The sequence below is a fragment of the Symphodus melops genome (genome assembly GCF_947650265.1).
Source record: "Symphodus melops genome assembly, chromosome: 4".
In the NCBI taxonomy this organism is placed as follows: Eukaryota; Metazoa; Chordata; class Actinopteri; order Labriformes; family Labridae; genus Symphodus; species Symphodus melops.
This window is the reverse complement of record NC_136694.1, coordinates 4,673,536-4,692,301: the sequence shown is the minus strand read 5'-3', so window position 1 is coordinate 4,692,301 and position 18,766 is coordinate 4,673,536. Positions and strand designations below refer to the sequence as shown.

Sequence of the window (18,766 nt, the reverse complement as noted above, 5' to 3'; positions counted from 1 at the left end):
GTCAACAGTAAAACACCACATGATGACACCAAAGACGCATCACAGGAGTTTCATGTTTGAAGAGGCTTTGGGAACAAAAAACTGTCTGTTCTTGGTTTTCTAAGCTCGAGTCAGCAGTGCGTGTTGTCTCTGTGCCCTGTAGGCGAGCACTGTCAGAGGCTTCGAAGCAAAAAGACAAATTATGGTGTTCTCCTTTCTAACTTTTCTTTTGAAGAAAATGTAAACAATGAATTTGAAAACCACTTCCACATGGTTTGGACTGCACAAATGGATGACTTTAGTTCCATTGAAGTGTCTCAGCCTGAGACTCTCATGAAAGCTTCCCAGCTAGTGATTATCATGCTGGCAAAAGCAAAATATGCAATTTTCTGGGTTTCAACTAACTCTTATAAGGACTTGCTTTGTTAGGTTTTTTCAATATTATTTTGCTGACGTCAATCTGCTGCTGAGTCATTGAGCCTCATCATGGGGACAGTGTCAGGACCAGTCGGGGTGGGGGGGATTAAATTCAGGCCCTGTCCATCAGCATCCTCTGACAGTCAGCGTCACCTCTGCCTCGTGCTCATACCCCCTCTCTCTGCCTCCACCTCCCTCCTGCCATTTCTCTCACACACTCTCCCTTGTTCTTTCTCCTGCAGATGTGGACGAGTGTGTGACTAACACCCACAGTTGTCGTCCCAGTGAGCACTGTGTGAACACAGTGGGATCATTTGTATGCGAACTGCAGGTCACTTGTCCTGCCGGATACCAGCGGAGGAACAGTGTTTGTGAGGGTGAGTTCATTGTAACTGATGTGTTTCATTAAGCCAATTTACCCAGCAGTCACTTCCAGAGTCACCAAAGCAGGGATGCTGATTATGTCTTCTTCTGCAAGCAGTAAGGATTGTAATTTATTTTGAGTGGCAAGAGAGTCAAATTGGACAGATCAAAAAAGAACAGAAGTGCAAACAGAAGTGCTATCAGCAGACCTTTGGAGGTCAGACCAAACTCCAAGAAGGGCCATCATGTTTACACCATGCTCATGTACATGTGTTTTAATGCTAAGGCCTTGTTCACACAGCAACTCCAAATCAGATTTTTAGCACATCCAGATAAAGTGGTTTGTTTTTTCCAGTCTGGATACAAAAAGCCACATGAGATCTGATTTTTCCAAATCTGATTCAAACCACATACGCAGGTGGTTTCGAATGCGATTCAAATCTGATTCCTACAGATCCAACTCAATCTGAACGTCTCAGTCGCTTCAGTGTGTCTTCTGCTTCACTCTTAACGCGATACCATCGATAACAACGACCTAGATCTGGCAGGCCAGAAGTTAACTTTGGTCAGTGAAAGAAAACAAGCAAGAATCAAAACTGACGTAGTATAATACAAGCCCGTGGATGGACTGCTCCACAAGATTGTTCGCATCAGAAATAATCACACTTCTCTGTCATCCATTTTGCGGTTGTGTTTCCTGGGCGTTACCTGTTACCATCAAAATCAATGTGGATCAGGCCATGTCAATACGGACAGGCAGAGCAGATCTGGTCACTTGCAATTTGCAATGTGGACAGTCAGTCAGTTAGATCGGATTCTAATCAGATTTGGGGAAAAATTGGATTTGGACGGCAGTCTGAACAAAGCCTAAGACTTTATAAATGTGGATTTCTGTACTTTAAGAAGAATGGAGAAAGCATGCCAAGCCTAGGATAACAGCTAGTTTGTGTTAGTGTTGGAGTGTGAAACTCCAACACTAACACTAACAGTACTTTAAAGAGCACCCAGCAACACACAACAGGTTTGTCCAACTCCCCTGGCACTTTGGGACATCAAGCTCCATTCTCCTGCATGCGCACACAGTCTATTCTGGTCCCAAAATTCGTCACCAACTTCCCCTGTTTGACTCAGTCTAACTGTACCCAAAAAAAGCTGAAATAAGTTGTCCTCTAAGGGCCCTTTGGGAATATACAAACCCCTAAATATCTGACTCAGTGTAGTGCATCATCAATAGGTATTGAGGGTATAAAAGTGTCACAGCATTATTGATGGCAGACAGTTGCTTTCAGGAACAGGATATATTTAGGCATCTCATTGTTTCCCTCAGTCCCAGTTTAGATGACTACAATTAACATTAGTGGCAAAAAAATCAACAGAAATCCTCAGTGATGTGAAGAAATGATATAGATCAGTAAAAATCGTTTTCATACTGTGGTTTCAACAATACTTGACCAGTTTTAGGTCCAATGTCATGATCTAAAGTGCTCAGTCAGCGAGACATTGAGATTTCTGCTGATTTTTCTTGGCCCTAGTCGTAATGTTTATGCTTGAGTAGATGCCCAGGTTCAATATGTGACAAGGGAGTCACCCAGAGAGGCAGCATTGCGCAGGCGGGAAAGCGCTTTGTAGCTCTGTGGCTTGTGTCACCAACACTTGGCAGCAGGCAGGGCTAATCAATGTAGCGAGATAATGAAGGTAATATTTAGTCGACCATCCAACAGGGGAAAAACTAATTAGCTGCTCGAAAGGGAAGATGGATGGCTGCTGTAGCGCTGGAAATGTATCTCTGTGATGATGCCTGTTAGAGAAAAACCCAAATGAAGACCTTGTGATTTTCTACCACGGGACGAGCCTCCAAGCAGTCAATACTGTGTGAACTTCTGAGAAAGTGGCTGGCGGTAGAAAGGACAAATGTTTTTATTTGAATTCTCCTGCTTGGATATCAATACCTGTCTTTCAAAAAGTTCTGCTCAACTTCTGTTAATTGCAAAGTTGGAACAAATGATATTTTTATGGAAGTGGGGTTTTTCCTCAAGTTGAACATTGTCAGACTTAATCACTTCTCGGGCGGTGAACATGTTTTATTCTGTGCTTGAGCCACAGTGCCACCTACTGTACTGTTTACAAAGTGACAGCAAAGGCTGAAGCTGAGACCGTTGACTGCAGATTGAAACTCTTAGATGATTTAGTGGATTGTTTTGGTTTTCACTCTGACTCATTGGATTGATGTTCATCTTGTCTCTCCTCCTCTAGACATCGATGAATGTGTGCTGCGCACCCATAACTGTGGAATGGGCTTTGTGTGTCGGAACACCATGGGCTCTTTCCAGTGTAAACACAAGCAGAAGTGCATGAGCGGCTTCACACAGGACTCTCATGGCAACTGCATCGGTAAGACAAAGTCGAGTCGAGTCATTGTCTCTTAAGCGGGAGGTTAAGAGTGGGTTCGATTTCACACTGGACCTGCCTCATGCTCACATGACAACACCTCCTTCCTTTAAAGCTGTACAACTTCTGCTCTCTCCATCTGCTCTGACCTACACCAGTACTGCGCTCTTCCTCCGCCCCTCCCCCACCTCAGCATCCACCTGTAGGCTCCAGTTGGCTGTTTAAGATATCAATCCCATCACTCCTCAAATGTCTGCATGTAAATTCAAACAGTGAGGAGTGAGGAGGTCGGAGCGTAGAATACAAAGTTGTCAGACGGAACTCCATCTTTTTGTTTTGACACTTCCCTCCTTTGCTTTGAGGAAACAAAAACCATTCAGTCAAGTCATTTACGCCTTTGTGAGGTATGATATAATAGTGCAGCCCTAAAGTTCACCCCTGGATGCTCCTGATATAAACACTATCATGAAGCCCAGAGTCCCATAGATCTACCACAGATTTATCACTGAGGATGGAAGGCTTCCTTTTCATCTTTGAATACTAACTTGTGTGTTTTGTAAATCTCCTGTCTCTTGTTGTTGTAGTTATATATCACATTTTTGGCAAACCCATTTCTAACCATTTTTAAAACTCTGTATCTTCTATTCAAGCCTTGAACTACTCTTTTAGCTCCTTTAAGCTGCTCAATCAGTTCACATAGGGGGCTAGAAAAGTAACCAGTGCCACTAATAACATTTAGCATGGCATTTTAATTCCTTATTCACTAACTTGTATAGTCAAAATCCTCTCCCATATTTCAGATTTTTTCCATTACCTTCATTCCCCTGAATGCATGCATGTGTTACATACAGTTGTCATTTGGATTTTGCTTCGACAGCACTGCTCCCCACAATATGGAAAGCATGAAATCAGCAACAAGTCAGCACTGCAGTATTGTTCCAGTCATACGTCAACATGTCATTCAGGATTTAACCTGCTCACAATCACTCTCCTGTGGAGACATTTCTCAGCTATCTTGAGACTTCATTCTCTCTCTCTCTCTCTCTCTCTCTCTCTCTCTCTCTCTCTCTCTCTCTGTCTCTCTCTCTCTCTCTCTCTGTTTATGCAGACATAAATGAGTGCAGCAGCCTTAGTGAGCCGTGCAGCCCCGGTTCTCACTGTATCAACACAGTGGGCTCCTTCACCTGCCAGCAGAAGAGCGTAGTGTGCAGCCCTGGCTACCACGCCAGCCCAGATGGAGCCAAGTGTGTTGGTGAGATTTACTTCTTTAGCAGACAGCACGGACAGAGACGCGGGAATGGAAAGATGTATTTGAAAGTATGGACGTTGCATTGTTTGTTTTTTTGACTCAGACACAAATGTCCTGTTTAGTTGCCACAAAATGCCTTTAAAAAAACGAAAGAATGAACCTGAATGTAAGCCTCTCTGGTCAGTTAGAAGGAGAGTAAAATCCTGAAAAAGTCTATCAATGAGAAATGTACATGTTTTATTTCATTAAGCCACTTTCTCTCCCATAGTTTTCATTCTGAATAGCATAACCGATGGAGCTGAATGAGAAGAGAGCCAAACTAAAGACTGAATGACAAAAAAGACTGAATTGAAAAATGATTTGAAATATTAAAGGTTCAAGTTTGTATTTTATTGTTCCTGTGAGAGGGTCATTTGTTTTGCAGTCATCCCTAAAATATATACCTACAGCCAGCAGTCAGCATACAAACATAAGAAGGACAAAGGTCGTGAAATGTCCCAAATTGAACATAACACTGAGAGGAGACTCTTTTTTTTTTTTTTTTAAAGATTTATTTTTGGCCTTTTTGCCTTTATTGATAGGAAAGTGGATAGAGTCGGAAATGGGGAGAGAGTGGGGAGAGACATGCGGGAAAGTGGCCACAGGCCGGACGCGAACCCGGGCCGCCCGCGCGAGGACCGAATCCTCGCAACATGGTACGCGCGCTGTCGCTGCCGCTGAGCTATCGGCGCCCCGAGGAGACTCTTTTTTTAAGATATAAAGGCACCAAATATGAAACAACTCCAGCTCCAAATTTCCGAGAGCCAAAGATGACACTGTTCTATTGCTTTTTACACCGGAGTGGTGGGTAAAAAAGATCAGGCCAACATGAAATGTTTGAAAATTAAAACTGTCTGAAATTAACACAAGTACCTTTTTATGAGCTCCAAAGGCAAACATGAACATCAGGGACTAGATTGATCGTTTTTATTGAGTCCTTTTGAATGCCTCTAACCGCTGCCAGGGGGTAGGTGTCAGACAAAGTGAGTTACGGCATGCTGTAGAAACAGACTTTAGTTACAGAGTCCATGGCAGACATGTGTTCGACTGATAAAACATAGCAGGATGAAATGATTGTCTTGTCTTGACACAATCCGGGAGGTCCTGACAGGAGCTTTAAATAAACAAACCTGGAATAGTTGGTATGTCATGCAGCTTGAATCGTGCTCTGTCGTTTTCCACATTTTTAAATACAATTCTTTAGTGCCGTGTTTTCTGTAAGTCTATGAGAGAAGGAGGTTTGTGTTTGTGCTGTGTCGGTGGTGTTTGGCTGTATTTCAGCCACACTCAGGCAGGTGTGGACTGGGTCAGTGCTGAGGTGCTTTATCTTCCTCTCTGCCTGTCTAGACATTGATGAGTGTCAGATGGGGACACACCGCTGTGGAGTGGGCCAAATCTGTCACAACCTGGCTGGCAGCTACCGCTGTGACTGTCAGACGGGCTACCAGTATGACGCACTTCACAAGGCCTGCAATGGTAAGTTTCGCTGTGTCAGGGCTGCAAGAATATGATGATGAGCAGATTTAAGGTTTGATGCCCAAATACTTTTTGAAGGCCAAGCCAGCTCCAAAGTGGGGGGAAAAATCTAAGATGTTGGTTTTTTTTTAACCCTCAGCCAAAAAGAAAAGAAATCCAATCCAAAAAGATTCAATAGACTTATACGCTGAAAACATCACAGGCAGACTTCTATAACCAAGAGGGTTGAATTCTTTATATGTAGTCTACTGCAAAAATCATACAACTGGGCCACTGGTGGCCTAGTGGTTGGTTTGCACGCCTCATTTATATTATATTATATTATACCTTTTTTGGGGTTCATGAAGAGAAAAAATAAGGGTCCCCACATGTGCATTGTCTGATCAGATTGGTCGACCGATCTGCTCTAACTTAATTGTTCCGCCCCTTTTACCATATTGGTTATGCTACAGTCAGTCTGAAGGGAGCTTGTGCTTGCTTGTAATGCCGCATATTCTCAAGGAAGGGGGCTAGGGGCCCAGCGTTTCATGCAGCTATTGCTATAACTAACAGGAGGACGTGGGAGAAGCCATGTTTCCGTGGACTTTGAATTTTTCCAAATAGATGTGCCTTAACATGGACAAGACACCTGGAAAACACACCACAGAGCGTATACAACAAGAAAAAGCAGAATATGGGACTTTTAAGGAGGCTGTAGTCCCCTCGGCAGGTGGTCCAGGCTCCTTTACTTTATTGTTTCCCACTTTCTCTCTCTTTCTCTTTTTTTACCTGTGTGCTGTCCTGTTTCCAAATTACTCGAAATAAAACGAACACTTTCTGATCCAGTTGATGTCTCACTCCAGCACCAGCATGAAACCAGAACAAATTGCCTGTGGACTGCATTGTTGTGTTAGCGGGCTAATGTTAGCACACTGGTCAGTTTAGCTCGTAGCTTCACATTGCATGAAATGTACTTGGAATGACTGTAAAAACCCTGACATGATATCCGAATAGCCAGTGAGCACGTTATGTTGCTCTTTCTTACTCAACTAAAGTAGCTTTTATACTCAAAGAGAGGAGCTGGCCTTAAAAACTGCATTATGTTGAGACTACTTAGAAAAGTCAAGATCAACCAGAAATGACTTTTTATAGCAGGAACACATGAGAGAGAAAAACGGGTCCAACAACAACACAGCCAGTGGGTCGCTTCTCACTCGTTGTTTACAGTCATGACTCAGAGAGACAGTTGCAGAGGATATATTTGATTTCTGCTTTATTTATGTGGTGATGTTGCACATTCTTCCTTTAATAAAATCAAAATGACGGGTCTCATAGAAATATCTGATTAAACTGGGTGACAGGATATGAAAGGGTGCCAACATTAGCACCTTCATCACTGCATGAGGAAAGATTGTCAAATAGTTTTTATTCTTTCATACTGTTTCAATATCAGGTATTTTAAAATGATGCAATCTCTATTATTAGATGATCAATAGTATTGAAGAGGACCAGAGCTTTTTTTTCTTTTAACTCCTTGGCCCATATTCATAAACGTTCTGAGAATCCTGTCAGAAAGTTTAATAAATCCTTGTGAGGAGTCTTCGCTTAGGAGTGATTTAGGAACTTTGTCAGAGTGACTCTGAGCCAGGAAGGAATCCCCCCGGGGTTGAGCCCATTGCAGGGTATGACACATTTTTTTCAGAAGCTGTGATTGGTTAATCTAAAGTTCTATATTATAATAGTCAGACATTTCATTGTGTAATTATGAACACTTTGAAATGGTCATGTGATCATTTGTAAAAAGTACCTTACAGGTATATACATGTTTGAAATAACATGTTCACTTTTGTAGCAGCTTCCTCATCTGCTGATCTTTACATCAGCATGTGAAGGGTCTTAATTAGTGATTGGATTCACCTGTGGAGGTGACCGCATGTAGAGAAACTCAACACACATCTCGTCTCATTTTGCGCTGAAAACAGTCAGTGATGGTTTAAAAAGGTTAACATACTGTAAATATGTTTTGTTTGTTCAGCCGAACTATGAGTCAAATATATTCTTCATGTTTGGTTTGAAGAACATTTCTCCATTTTTTTCCTCAGCTTGAGAAACGTTTAACCCATTTTCATGACAAGAATTTCCCCTGAAAGTTAAGACGAGATTCTCTGTTTTCAGGTTGATGTGTGTGAAAATGCAAAACTTGAATACATATAACTTTGAAAGAAATTTCAGACTAGGTCCTTGTAAAGGTGAAAGTTATTTACAAAGAGAGCTCCTCAGGTGTGGCGTTGTGAGGAGCACTTCTAATGTCCTGATTCTAAGAATTTTCAGAGAGTTTTGTCACCAGGAGACACTCTTAGTTACTAGGAGGCTTTATGAACATGACCCCAGATATTGAGTCATATTGTGTTGTATTAACTGCAAATACGTTAGAAACGTTTCGGTAGCAAAACGTTGCTAACGGATTTGTGCAATTTTGGACAGTGTGTAGTTCTGCCTGCATTTTTGGGGAATTCAAACAAAGGAATTACCCAACACTGGGAGTGCAGGCCTGTTTTTGTTGCCATGGTATCAGAACGAGTATCTATATAAATTCATTCTACGAGTGTCATGTCTATGTTTAAAATTGTAGGAGATAGCGGTGAAAGAGGAGGAGGTTTAATGGTTGGTCCCAAAATTCAGACATTAGACAGATTATTTTCCACACACGCTTTTGATGTCATGTACACAACAATTAATAGAAACAAGAATCACACAGGGATAATTATAGAAAAACTTTGAGTACCTCCGTCCTAACCTGTGCAGCCTTTCGCCTTTCATTTCCCTCTGCCTGTATAAGTAAGGTTTACAGAGTCGGTGTTAGCGTGCTCTTCTGTACTCGCTCCTAATGTAATCCCATTTTCAAATTAGCTAGATAAGAATAATTAGCCTAAATTGTTAAGAAGTGGCTGTCCAAATCAGCGGGTGTGTGTCCTGATGAGAACTGGCATTAAGTCCTCAGAGGCCCAGAGGTACCTTCTTGCGGTCTAATGGCTCTTTCCTCTGCACTGACAGATGTAAATGAGTGTTGGCGCTATCCTGGCAGGCTGTGTGCCCAGACCTGTGAAAACACCCAAGGCTCTTACCACTGCTCATGCACTGCCGGCTTCTCCCTGGCATTTGATGGCAAGAACTGTGAAGGTAAGCCTGACTCAAACACACTGTTCACTTACGCTGTCTTATTTTACTTTTTTAAAGACCTTAAAGGTCGGCCTCTAGGGACAACATTAGCATCCAAGTCTTCAGCCTCCATCTCTGGGATGCAGAGGTGTCTCACATGCATATAGAATGAGTTACAGGTTTAGTCACCATTAGTCTTCAGTGTGTTCAAGTCACAGTTGTGCTTCAAGGAGTAGAGCTGAACAGGAGCGTGATTTACATTATGTTCAGTTTGTTGCAGCCAAAATTGAGGAAGCTCTGTCGAAGTGTGAGGGTGTCGTTTCTCTATCCGGGTGCAACCTTTTTCATTTATCAAGGTTGTCATTTATCACGCTTGTCTGAGCAACATAATGAGATTTTTTTTTTTAACTGCGTTTTAGATTAATTTGCTTCAGACATTCGTAGCATATCGTTCTCAGGGAAACAGCTCTATAACACAGACACGGAGGAGAAATCAAAGCTACAGAGTCAAAGCTACAGTTTTGATTCTACAATGTGTCTCTTCCTATGTTTTTTTTTTGTTTTCTTCATGTTTAAATTCACCAACAACTTAGCTAAAATATACAGTAGTCAGCTGTTTTTCAACATATTTGGACAATGAAGCTTCTTAATTGTTACTAAATTATAATATTAGCTTCACCAGAAACCAATGAGCTTGGTTTGAGCAGTGATTTTAATAGTTGGTGCTTCATACAGGATTTATGTAGCATGAGAAAGAACGGAGGATCCTTTAACAACATGGATTACAGGAACATTTTTTATGTTATTTCTTGTACCTTTTCACCTTCATTAGATAGAACAGCTGAAGACAGAGACAGGAAAGAGAGGGGGATGGCATGCAGCAGAGGAGCGAGGTCGGATTCAAACCCTTCGCTGCTGCGATGAGAACTAAAGCCTCTGTACATAGGACAGGCGACATAACCGCTCAGCCATCTGTGCCCTAAACAGGAACAAGTCATGTCATGTATCTTCTTCTGTGTGCTTAGATGTTAATGAATGTGAGAAAAACCCCTGCAGCCAGGAGTGTGCAAACATCTATGGCTCATACCAGTGCTACTGTCGCCAAGGTTACTACCTGAAAGAGGATGGACACACTTGTGAAGGTATGTTTTTTTCACAAAGAAACCTAGATTTTTACTCGAAGAATAAAGGGCAACCAAAACATTTGTAAAACTATTTATTTATTATTTGACTTTCATACAGCTTCATATAGAGTTCCTCCTTGTTTACGCCAAGTCAGAAGGACACATTAAACATGGAGCAGCCTCAAATATGTACACATTTATCTGGGTTAAAGACGCCATTTATTGCTTGAACTTTATTGGTAAAGATTTTATATGGTAATTATATCTGTGTCAAGTGCACCTTTAAAATTGATTTAATTCACTGACGCAGTTCAACCATAAACTCAACCTCACAAAGTAAAAGTGGTGATAAAATCTTTAATTGACCCTGTCAAAGAGGTTTTTATTGACTACGTGTATTGGGTGTGCTGAGTGTGTGTTGTCTGTGTTGTGCTGGAGCTGCTCGCCTCTGAACAAGAAGGTCGGGGGTCTGATCCAAAGTTACTGCACAGATGTGTCGAAGTGCAAGACACTCAACCCCAAATAGGTTCTGCATGTGCGTGTGATTGACACTTTACTTAGCAGCCTCTGCCATCAATGTCTGAATGTAGTGTGATCTGCCATGGCGTACTTCAATGAGTTTGACCTATTACTGCTTTAGATTGTGAGTGTTATGTCATGTTTCTCTCTGTCATCACATGGTGGAATGAGGTAGAGTAGCAGACTCGAGTACAACTCCATCACAAACCTGTGTTAAAAACAGACAGCTGGTTAAACTGCTCATGATAATTAGACAATGCTTCTGTGTGTGTGTGTGTGTGTGTGTGTGTGTGTGTGTGTGTGTGTGTTTTTTTACTCGAGTGTGCCATTGAAATTAAAAAGAACATGGTCTCTCATTATACAAATGTCAAAGTTGCAGACTTTGGCGCTCCCTTGTGGTCGTGTCTGATAAGATAACCACTCATACCTTACCTCAGCCCAAACCTTTCTGACGTCCAGTCTACTCATTTTTATGAAAGGATGCTTCAAAGACAAAGGCTGCATGAAGGGACTTACATTGGATTCCATCAGTGCTTGTAATTATTGCTTGTTTAATGCTTCAGGAAAATGGCTATACATCAGCTAAATCAGTACAAGGTTTTGCATGATGTCTAAAAACGGCACTACATATGTTCTCATGCACAGTTATTGAAGGCTGTGGCCCAGTTGGTCTCTTAACTGGAAAGTAGAGGGTTCAATCCCAAGCTTTTGCAGCAACATCTCCAATGTGTCCTTGGGCAAGACACTTAACCCCCACGTCCTTACACCCGCTGCATGTGTGAATGTTTGTGAATTGGATTAGTTACCTCTGATGGTCACTTTACATATCAACCTCCACCATCAGGGTGTGAATGTGTAGGTGTGACCTGCGGTGTAAAAGCGATTTGAGTAGAAATTTGCTACACAAGCTCAAGTCCGTTTACCAGTTATTCTTGTATCTGCAACAAATGAGCAGAATGTCTGCAGAGCATTCTCTCTAAAGAGCATGTGTATCCATGTAGTGAAGTAGATAGATAGATAGATAGATAGATAGATAGATAGATAGATAGATAGATAGATACTTTATTGATCCCGAGGAAAATTCAGGGAATTTTTTATTTTTTTAGATAGATAGATACTTTATTGACTGATTATTGAATAGGTTTACACTACACCAAATGTGTGAAGACTTTAAACCCCTAAAACAATCTTAACTGCTTTGATTTAGTTTAATTGATTCAGATATGACTACCGTAAATTCCGTACTATTGAGCGCACCTGGATATAAGCCGCACCGGCTAAAAATAAGTAAATAAATGTATTTGTACATATATAAGCCGCACTTGATTATAAGCCGCAGGTGTCCACGCTATAACAAGAGCTATTTACACAGACGTAGGCTACCGGTAACATCCGCAAATACTGTAGCGTCCGTACGGACGTTAAAGGACGACGAGAGCGTTCAAATAATAACTTTTAATAACCCGATCACTGTCGGCCGTGACCACGCCGTTTACAGCGGAGAACAACACACGTAACTTGCCGTAACAATCCAACTCTCTCCCCCAGCGTTCTCTCATACAGCCACTCAACACGTTCTCGCTGGTGCATTCACTGACTCTCCACATAATCGGAATTATGAACACATTATCAACTACTGACTTTACAACATGAACCGTTACAATACGAAGCCTAGCCGACGGTGTCTGTAACACGGCTGATGAAAAAGATGACCGTAATATATTTCACAAGAAAAAGTCCATCCATTCACTGCCTCAGAATGACTTCATTACTCACTTCCTCAGTCTCTGTTGTCGCTGTCAGTGTCATCTTAACGTGCAGCAGCTCTGTTAGCTTCTTTGACAGCCAGGTCGATCGCCTTTAACTTGAAAGCTGCATCATATGTATTTCTCCGTGTGTTTTCCATGATGAGGGTGCGTGCATGAAGCGCAAAATGACTGATATTAAGATCCGACGTGACGAAGTCAAATGTTTTTGCGGCAGAAGCTCATTGTCCCCCATAAAAAATCCATGCATTAGCCGCACCGGAGTAGAAGCCGCAGTGCTCGAAGTGTGAGAAAAAAGTAGCGGCTTATAGTCCGGAATTTACGGTAAATATTTCTGTAAATACTGAGACCAGATTGAAAGCAAAAACCATGACTTTCCTAATAGCTTCTTGCAAAAACCCCCAAAAGGAAAAAACAGTAATTAAGGTGTTCAGAACACACACACATACACACTAATGATATATGACATGTGTTTCTTTTTTCCTGATCAGATATTGATGAGTGCTCCCAGAGCATTGGGAGCCTCTGTGCCTTCCAGTGTGTGAATGTCGTCGGCAGTTATAAGTGTGCCTGTCCTCCTCATGGATACTCCATGTCCGCCAATGGACACACCTGCAGAGGTGAGGCTCACCCAGGCTCTTTTTTTAACTTGACATGTCCATTTAATGATACTTACATCTTATGACATTGTTTTTTTTTCAGCAGGCAGTTCACAAGGTCCAAAAGAACAAGTTGTGTTTTTTGCAATTTAAGCCTGTTCTGTCTTCACAGAACCTTTAATTACCATCATTGATTTTAAATGTACACTGGACACAAAGGGCAGACAAAAGAGTCAGGATTTTTTTGATTTTTTTTTTTTAGAACACATTTTTTACATTCGTTTTTGCAGCATAAACAAACATGTTTACAGCCTGGGACAAATAAACTAAATAGATCTGATTAGTTATTGTCATCACTGGCACACGAGAGGTGAATTTTTTAAAACAGCTCCGTTTTGATTTTGAAATCTCTACGCGTTATCCATACTTGGGTGCGTAGCTGACAGGAGAGTGTGATGTAACGGTTCGTCAAGAGGTTTAAAACCCTCCTCAGCTTCAGCTCTCAGCCTGTCGTTAGGTTGAATGAAAGTTAGGCTGAGACAGGATTTCCAGCATGGCGGCTGCCCATGAGCCTCCGGAGCTCCCTGCCATAAAGATGGGTGACATCATTCCGGCTTCGTCCGTTAATATTTACACTCTGTGGTCATGGTAGAAAGATGTTGAGACAACTCGTAAGTAGAACTTGAAGTGAGAGATCTTCGTTTAATTGTGTCAAAATATCTCCCTGAAGATGAAGTGGCATACAGATTACCAGTACACAACTAAATTCAACCTAAAGCAGATACTTTACTTATTTGTGTAAAATTACTTTTACCTTGGGTATCCATTTTTGTTTCATCTTTTTTTTTTTTTTTTTTTTTTTTTTAACAGATATTGATGAATGCTCAGCTGGCACACACAACTGTTCCCTGACACAGACCTGCTATAACCTGCAGGGAGGCTTCAGATGTCTTTCCTTCAACTGCCCTCACAACTACAAGAAGGTTTCTGAAACGTAAGTCATGTTTCATTGAAAATGAAAGTTGAATCTATACAGTAGGTGGAAACACAAAAGTTTCTGCTCTTCTTAACTTCTCCCGTCACTTCAGCATTGAATATTTGAGATCCTACACCCCTAAAACGTTGATTTATAACAATGGGTTTCCCAGAAGGCTTTCCCCCTCAGTTTCTCTCTGCTCATGCTCTTTTAATGGTCAGACTGTACATCCATGTCCACGCAGTCAAGCGTGCCGCACAGAGTGGCCTTGTTAGGTCTGATCTTGCTGTAGAGGCGAGCTGGTAATTGAACATGAATCCTATGGAGCCCAAGAATGAAGTCAGATGGCTTCGATCAGCTGGTGCTTCCTGGGTTTGTCTCTGTAGCTCTCTGCGCTCCAGTGAACAGAAGGAGCACACACACAGTCAGCCGAGAGGAGACATCTTATCAGTGTTATCAAGAGACACCTTGTTAATTTAAGTGTGACATGGCCTGGCTTGTTATGGAGAGACATCCTTCATTCATGACAAGACTTGGCAGCCACAGACCAAGGCTGAGATTAAAGTGTCCGTCCTGGTCTGCCTTAAGTGCTGCCCTGTGTGAGTCATAGAGCAGGTACCAAAACACTTTTGTTTTGGCAAGAGCCGTGCAAGGTTTATGGAGCAATACATCAAAATTTACTCCACAAATGGGATGTGAGATGGATAACCAGTGGGAGAGCATGCAAACAATAACACAGACTGGGACAGCCTTTCCGCTCGCACTGGAGGACAGAGGCTCTCTATAGTTTTTGTGTTTTGCTGATTTATAGGATGTTTTAACAACTCTTTTATTCTTTTAAACGCTTTAGCACTTTGAGATTTACACATGTAAAGTGCTCTATGAATAAAATGTATCGTTAATATTATTAGCTTACATTTGGATGATCTTGAGCTCGTGTAGCTCTTTTCTAGTCTCCTGAAGGCACTTTACACAGCAGCTCACACCTACATATTCACACCCATTCGCACACTGAAGCCAGATTATAGAGGTTGCTTTCATGCAAAAAAAAAACAGTTCATAAAGGAAATACAGCAAAATAGCAACAACTTAAATAAATAAATATAATAAGTAATTACAAATATATGTATTCAGGGTCAAGTGTCTTGCCCAGGGACTCATCTGACATGCAGCTGCAGAACCTGGGGAACAAATCACTTTTCTCCCGGTTGGCATGTGTCTGTCGAGACTGTACGTTAGTAGTACTTCATGGAGAAACATGGAGGATTTTGACATCAGGAATTACCTTAACGTAACTCAAACTGGGATTCTGAATCTGGCACGACAACCACACAGTTGGGATGGGAGAGTCGTGAGAGAGCTGTCAGGCATCAGGTAATGCCAGCGTTCCCCCAGGATACCAGGAGCTTAGCTTAGCTCGAAAACTATGTTGTGACTGACGGCAAACTGACCCTTGTTAGTGTCGTTGTTTGTTTCGCTGTGTCTGTTTTTGAAGACAAAAAACAGCTTGAAGCAGGACTCACATCAAAGCCAGACAGTCGGAAGATGCTGAAAACATCGCACACACATGTTCTCTTTCTAATCTGTCTCTCACTCTTCCTCAGTCGCTGTGAGCGGATCAGTTGTCCTGCTAACTCCTTAGACTGTCAGAAGTCCCCGCTCCGCATCACGTACTACCAGCTCAGCTTCCAGACAAACATCATCATCCCTGCACAGATCTTCCGAATCGGACCGTCCCCTGCCTACTCCGGCGATCACGTCACCATCAGCATTACGAAGGGCAACGAGGAGGGCTACTTCAGCACCAGGAAGCTGAACAGCTTCACAGGAGCTGTCTACCTGCAGAGACAGGTGCGCAAGCCCAAAGACTTCCTGATCGATGTGGAGATGAAGCTGCTGAGGCAAGGCTCGCTCACCTCCTTCCTCACCAGGATTTATGTCTTCATCACATCGAGCACCATGTAAGGCCAAAGAGACACCGAGGAGGGATGGACTGGAACTTTCAGATGGTGCTATTTTTAATGTGCAAACTCTTTTTCGTAAAGACTCCCCGCAAAACAAGCGTTGCTAGAGAATCGTGAAAATGTTGCCAAAGAGCTTATCATCGCAATCTTTTTTTTTTTTTTACTGAGATAACTTGTATTTGTATTTACTAAAGTATATTCATTTGACATTTCAGTACACAGTATAACATCACATGTGTAGTTCAAACAGAGAGGAGCACGGTGCTGCACCGGTCTGACTCACAGGTCTGCTGCCTTTTATTTAAACCCTCATGAGAGTTATTCATGAAAACCTGAAGAAATGAGACACAAAACTGACTGAATGTTCTCAAAGTCTCTGTGACTAAACTAAAGTCATCAATTAATTAAGCATTTTAGATGTTAAAAAATACAAAAGGAAGTCTTTAAATGTTTTGGTTCTTTCCAATCTTTTTTTTTTTTTCTCGCTGTAATAAGTTGGTTGTTAGTAAATAGGCTTTAGCTTTTATAGCACCGATTCACACAGTGACAGCAGAGGTTGCTATGTAGTGAGACCATCAGAAGTAACTATCTCAGTCTCATTCTCATCTTTTTTTATTGCCAAGTACATTTACACATTTAAGGAATATGCCTTGGTGCATTGTTGCAAAAAACAGTTCATAAAGGAAATACAGCAGAATAACAAGAACCTAAATTAAATTAATAAGAAGTGATAACAAATACAAATGTATTCAGGGTCAAGTGTCTTGCTCAAGGACACATCAGACATTCCAGTTGAGAGACGAGGACTCACCAACTGAGCCGCAGATTTAAACATGTAAAATGTATCTAGCTGTATTGATTTTAATAGAGGGTCTGCACGTTGCCTCACATTGAGTTGATCCAGGTTTGAATCCCCGTCGGACAGATCCTCTCTGTGATGAGTTTGCATGTTCTCCGTGTGCATGCATGGTTTCCCTCCGGCTTCCTCCCGCAGTCCAAAGACATGCTCGTTAGGTTCGATTGGTGATTCTAAATTGCTTGTAGTGTAGGAGTGAATGAGAGTATGTCAGCCCTGTGATTGACCAGGGTGAAAGCTCTCTCGCTCAGTGACAGCTGGGATCCAGCCCCCATTCATGCTCATTCATGGTCAAATGCAGCACTGAAAATATGAATGTTGCCTTCCTGTTCCTAATGTGTCGTATTCTTTCATTTATTACTGGACATATCTCTATGTGTAACTGTGCTGTAATCATCTCAGGGTAAAAATTCATGTAGATTAGTGTCGACGTGTCAAATACTTGTGCGGTTTGCAGGAATGAACCGGCCTGCTGTTGTAACTCCAGACCGGCCTCACGCAGACTGTACAGTGACATTTGATCTATAAACCAATCATTAAATGAAGATCAAACTATTGTCATCAGCTTTGTTCAAGTGCAGCTCAAACAGTGGAGCGTCACGGTCAGTTTGCAGAGGGTGACCCGTGTGGGCTGTGGGTGCAGAAGTATGACTTCACTGCAAGGGAATAGTGAGTAAACATCCCCATCTACTGGTGAAAGTGTCAGCAGACAAAGTCCATCGTATCCACAACTCGACTCATGGAGACAAGGCAAGTGATCATGTGTTGTACCTTTGAACACTAAGGCAAGAATATAATGGCGAAAGGGAAACAATACACAGATCATTATGGACACAGAACAATCTAAATTTAGAGCTTTTTTTCCAAAATCAACTTTTCCTAGTCGATGTGAGAAGTCCTTATCTAATCTGTCATTATCACTTATTCCACTGATCCACAAGGAACATTTAGCATGTGTGTTACACCCTCCTACATTCCCACCCGGAAAGTGTGTGTACTTTTCTACCCCCGCCTATTAGTACATCCCAACTGATAAACTTTCAAATGGAAAGTAGGGAGGGTGAATCTCTCAGGTCGCCATATAAACAGACAGCAGTCTGAGTCAGGTGAGGATTCAGAGAGTAATAAAAACAGTGACATTTTTAGGCTGATGATATTGAGTGACAAATGGACAGAATCAGAGTATCTTATGACGAGATTCATTTCTGCTTTGCAAAGTTTCCTTCATCATAGCCTGGTTGAGTTGAGATCCAGACGCTGTGAAGCTCATGAAATATGATTAACACAATAATCAGCAACACACGAATATTCATATTTATCCTCCCTCGGCTCTTTCCTTCTTAACCACAGAAAAAGCATTTGGCTCCTTGATGTTTTTAGAATGTTGATAACCCTTCGTAAAGCTTCCTGCTGCATCTCTAAACAGAGTCGATGCAGCAGAGTTTAAAGGGATAGTTTGGTATTTTTGAAGAAGGGTTGTATTGTCCGCAGTACGTGAGTGTCTTATCCACAGGAGATGTGGGTCAGCGTGGCCCCTTTAACCAGAGACCACAGGAGTGCAGGCATGTAAGCTAGGTTATACAACTATGCAGATGTTTGCTTCACATAACTGAGCTCATTTATGAAACAAACGTTGGGTAAATGATCGCCATATACACTACTTCAGCACACCATGTGTTCCTCCAATTGAAGCACAGATAATCAAAACTGTGACTTTAGTCATTTATCTTAAATAATAGTGGAAGACGCCTGAGTGATGTCACCTATTGGTGTTTAAAGGCTGTTTTTGAAGCCCGTCTGTGGCGGTCGCAGAGCTGAAGCTGAGGCAGGTCTTCTGTCAAACAGATTATAATAGTGATCACATTTCTTCTTGTCCACCAATGGAACAACTTAACTTTCTGTGAACAAAACCA

The 18,766-nt window shown here is 41.8% G+C and overlaps 1 protein-coding gene across 1 annotated transcript in view; it reads left to right on the top strand.

The window, feature by feature from the left end:
- The window catches only part of fbln2 (fibulin 2), a 69,715-nt gene extending 52,317 nt beyond the window's left edge, over nucleotides 1-17,398 (top strand). Inside the window, exons 9-17 of the mRNA XM_079340686.1 lie at nucleotides 639-773; nucleotides 3,013-3,150; nucleotides 4,256-4,399; nucleotides 5,783-5,911; nucleotides 8,945-9,070; nucleotides 10,075-10,191; nucleotides 12,950-13,078; nucleotides 13,928-14,051; nucleotides 15,638-17,398. Coding sequence (XP_079196812.1) covers nucleotides 639-773; nucleotides 3,013-3,150; nucleotides 4,256-4,399; nucleotides 5,783-5,911; nucleotides 8,945-9,070; nucleotides 10,075-10,191; nucleotides 12,950-13,078; nucleotides 13,928-14,051; nucleotides 15,638-15,998 — 1,403 coding nt within the window. The 3' untranslated portion in view covers nucleotides 15,999-17,398. The remainder of the gene's footprint in view (nucleotides 1-638; nucleotides 774-3,012; nucleotides 3,151-4,255; nucleotides 4,400-5,782; nucleotides 5,912-8,944; nucleotides 9,071-10,074; nucleotides 10,192-12,949; nucleotides 13,079-13,927; nucleotides 14,052-15,637) is intronic.
- Nucleotides 17,399-18,766: the final 1,368 nt, after the last annotated feature.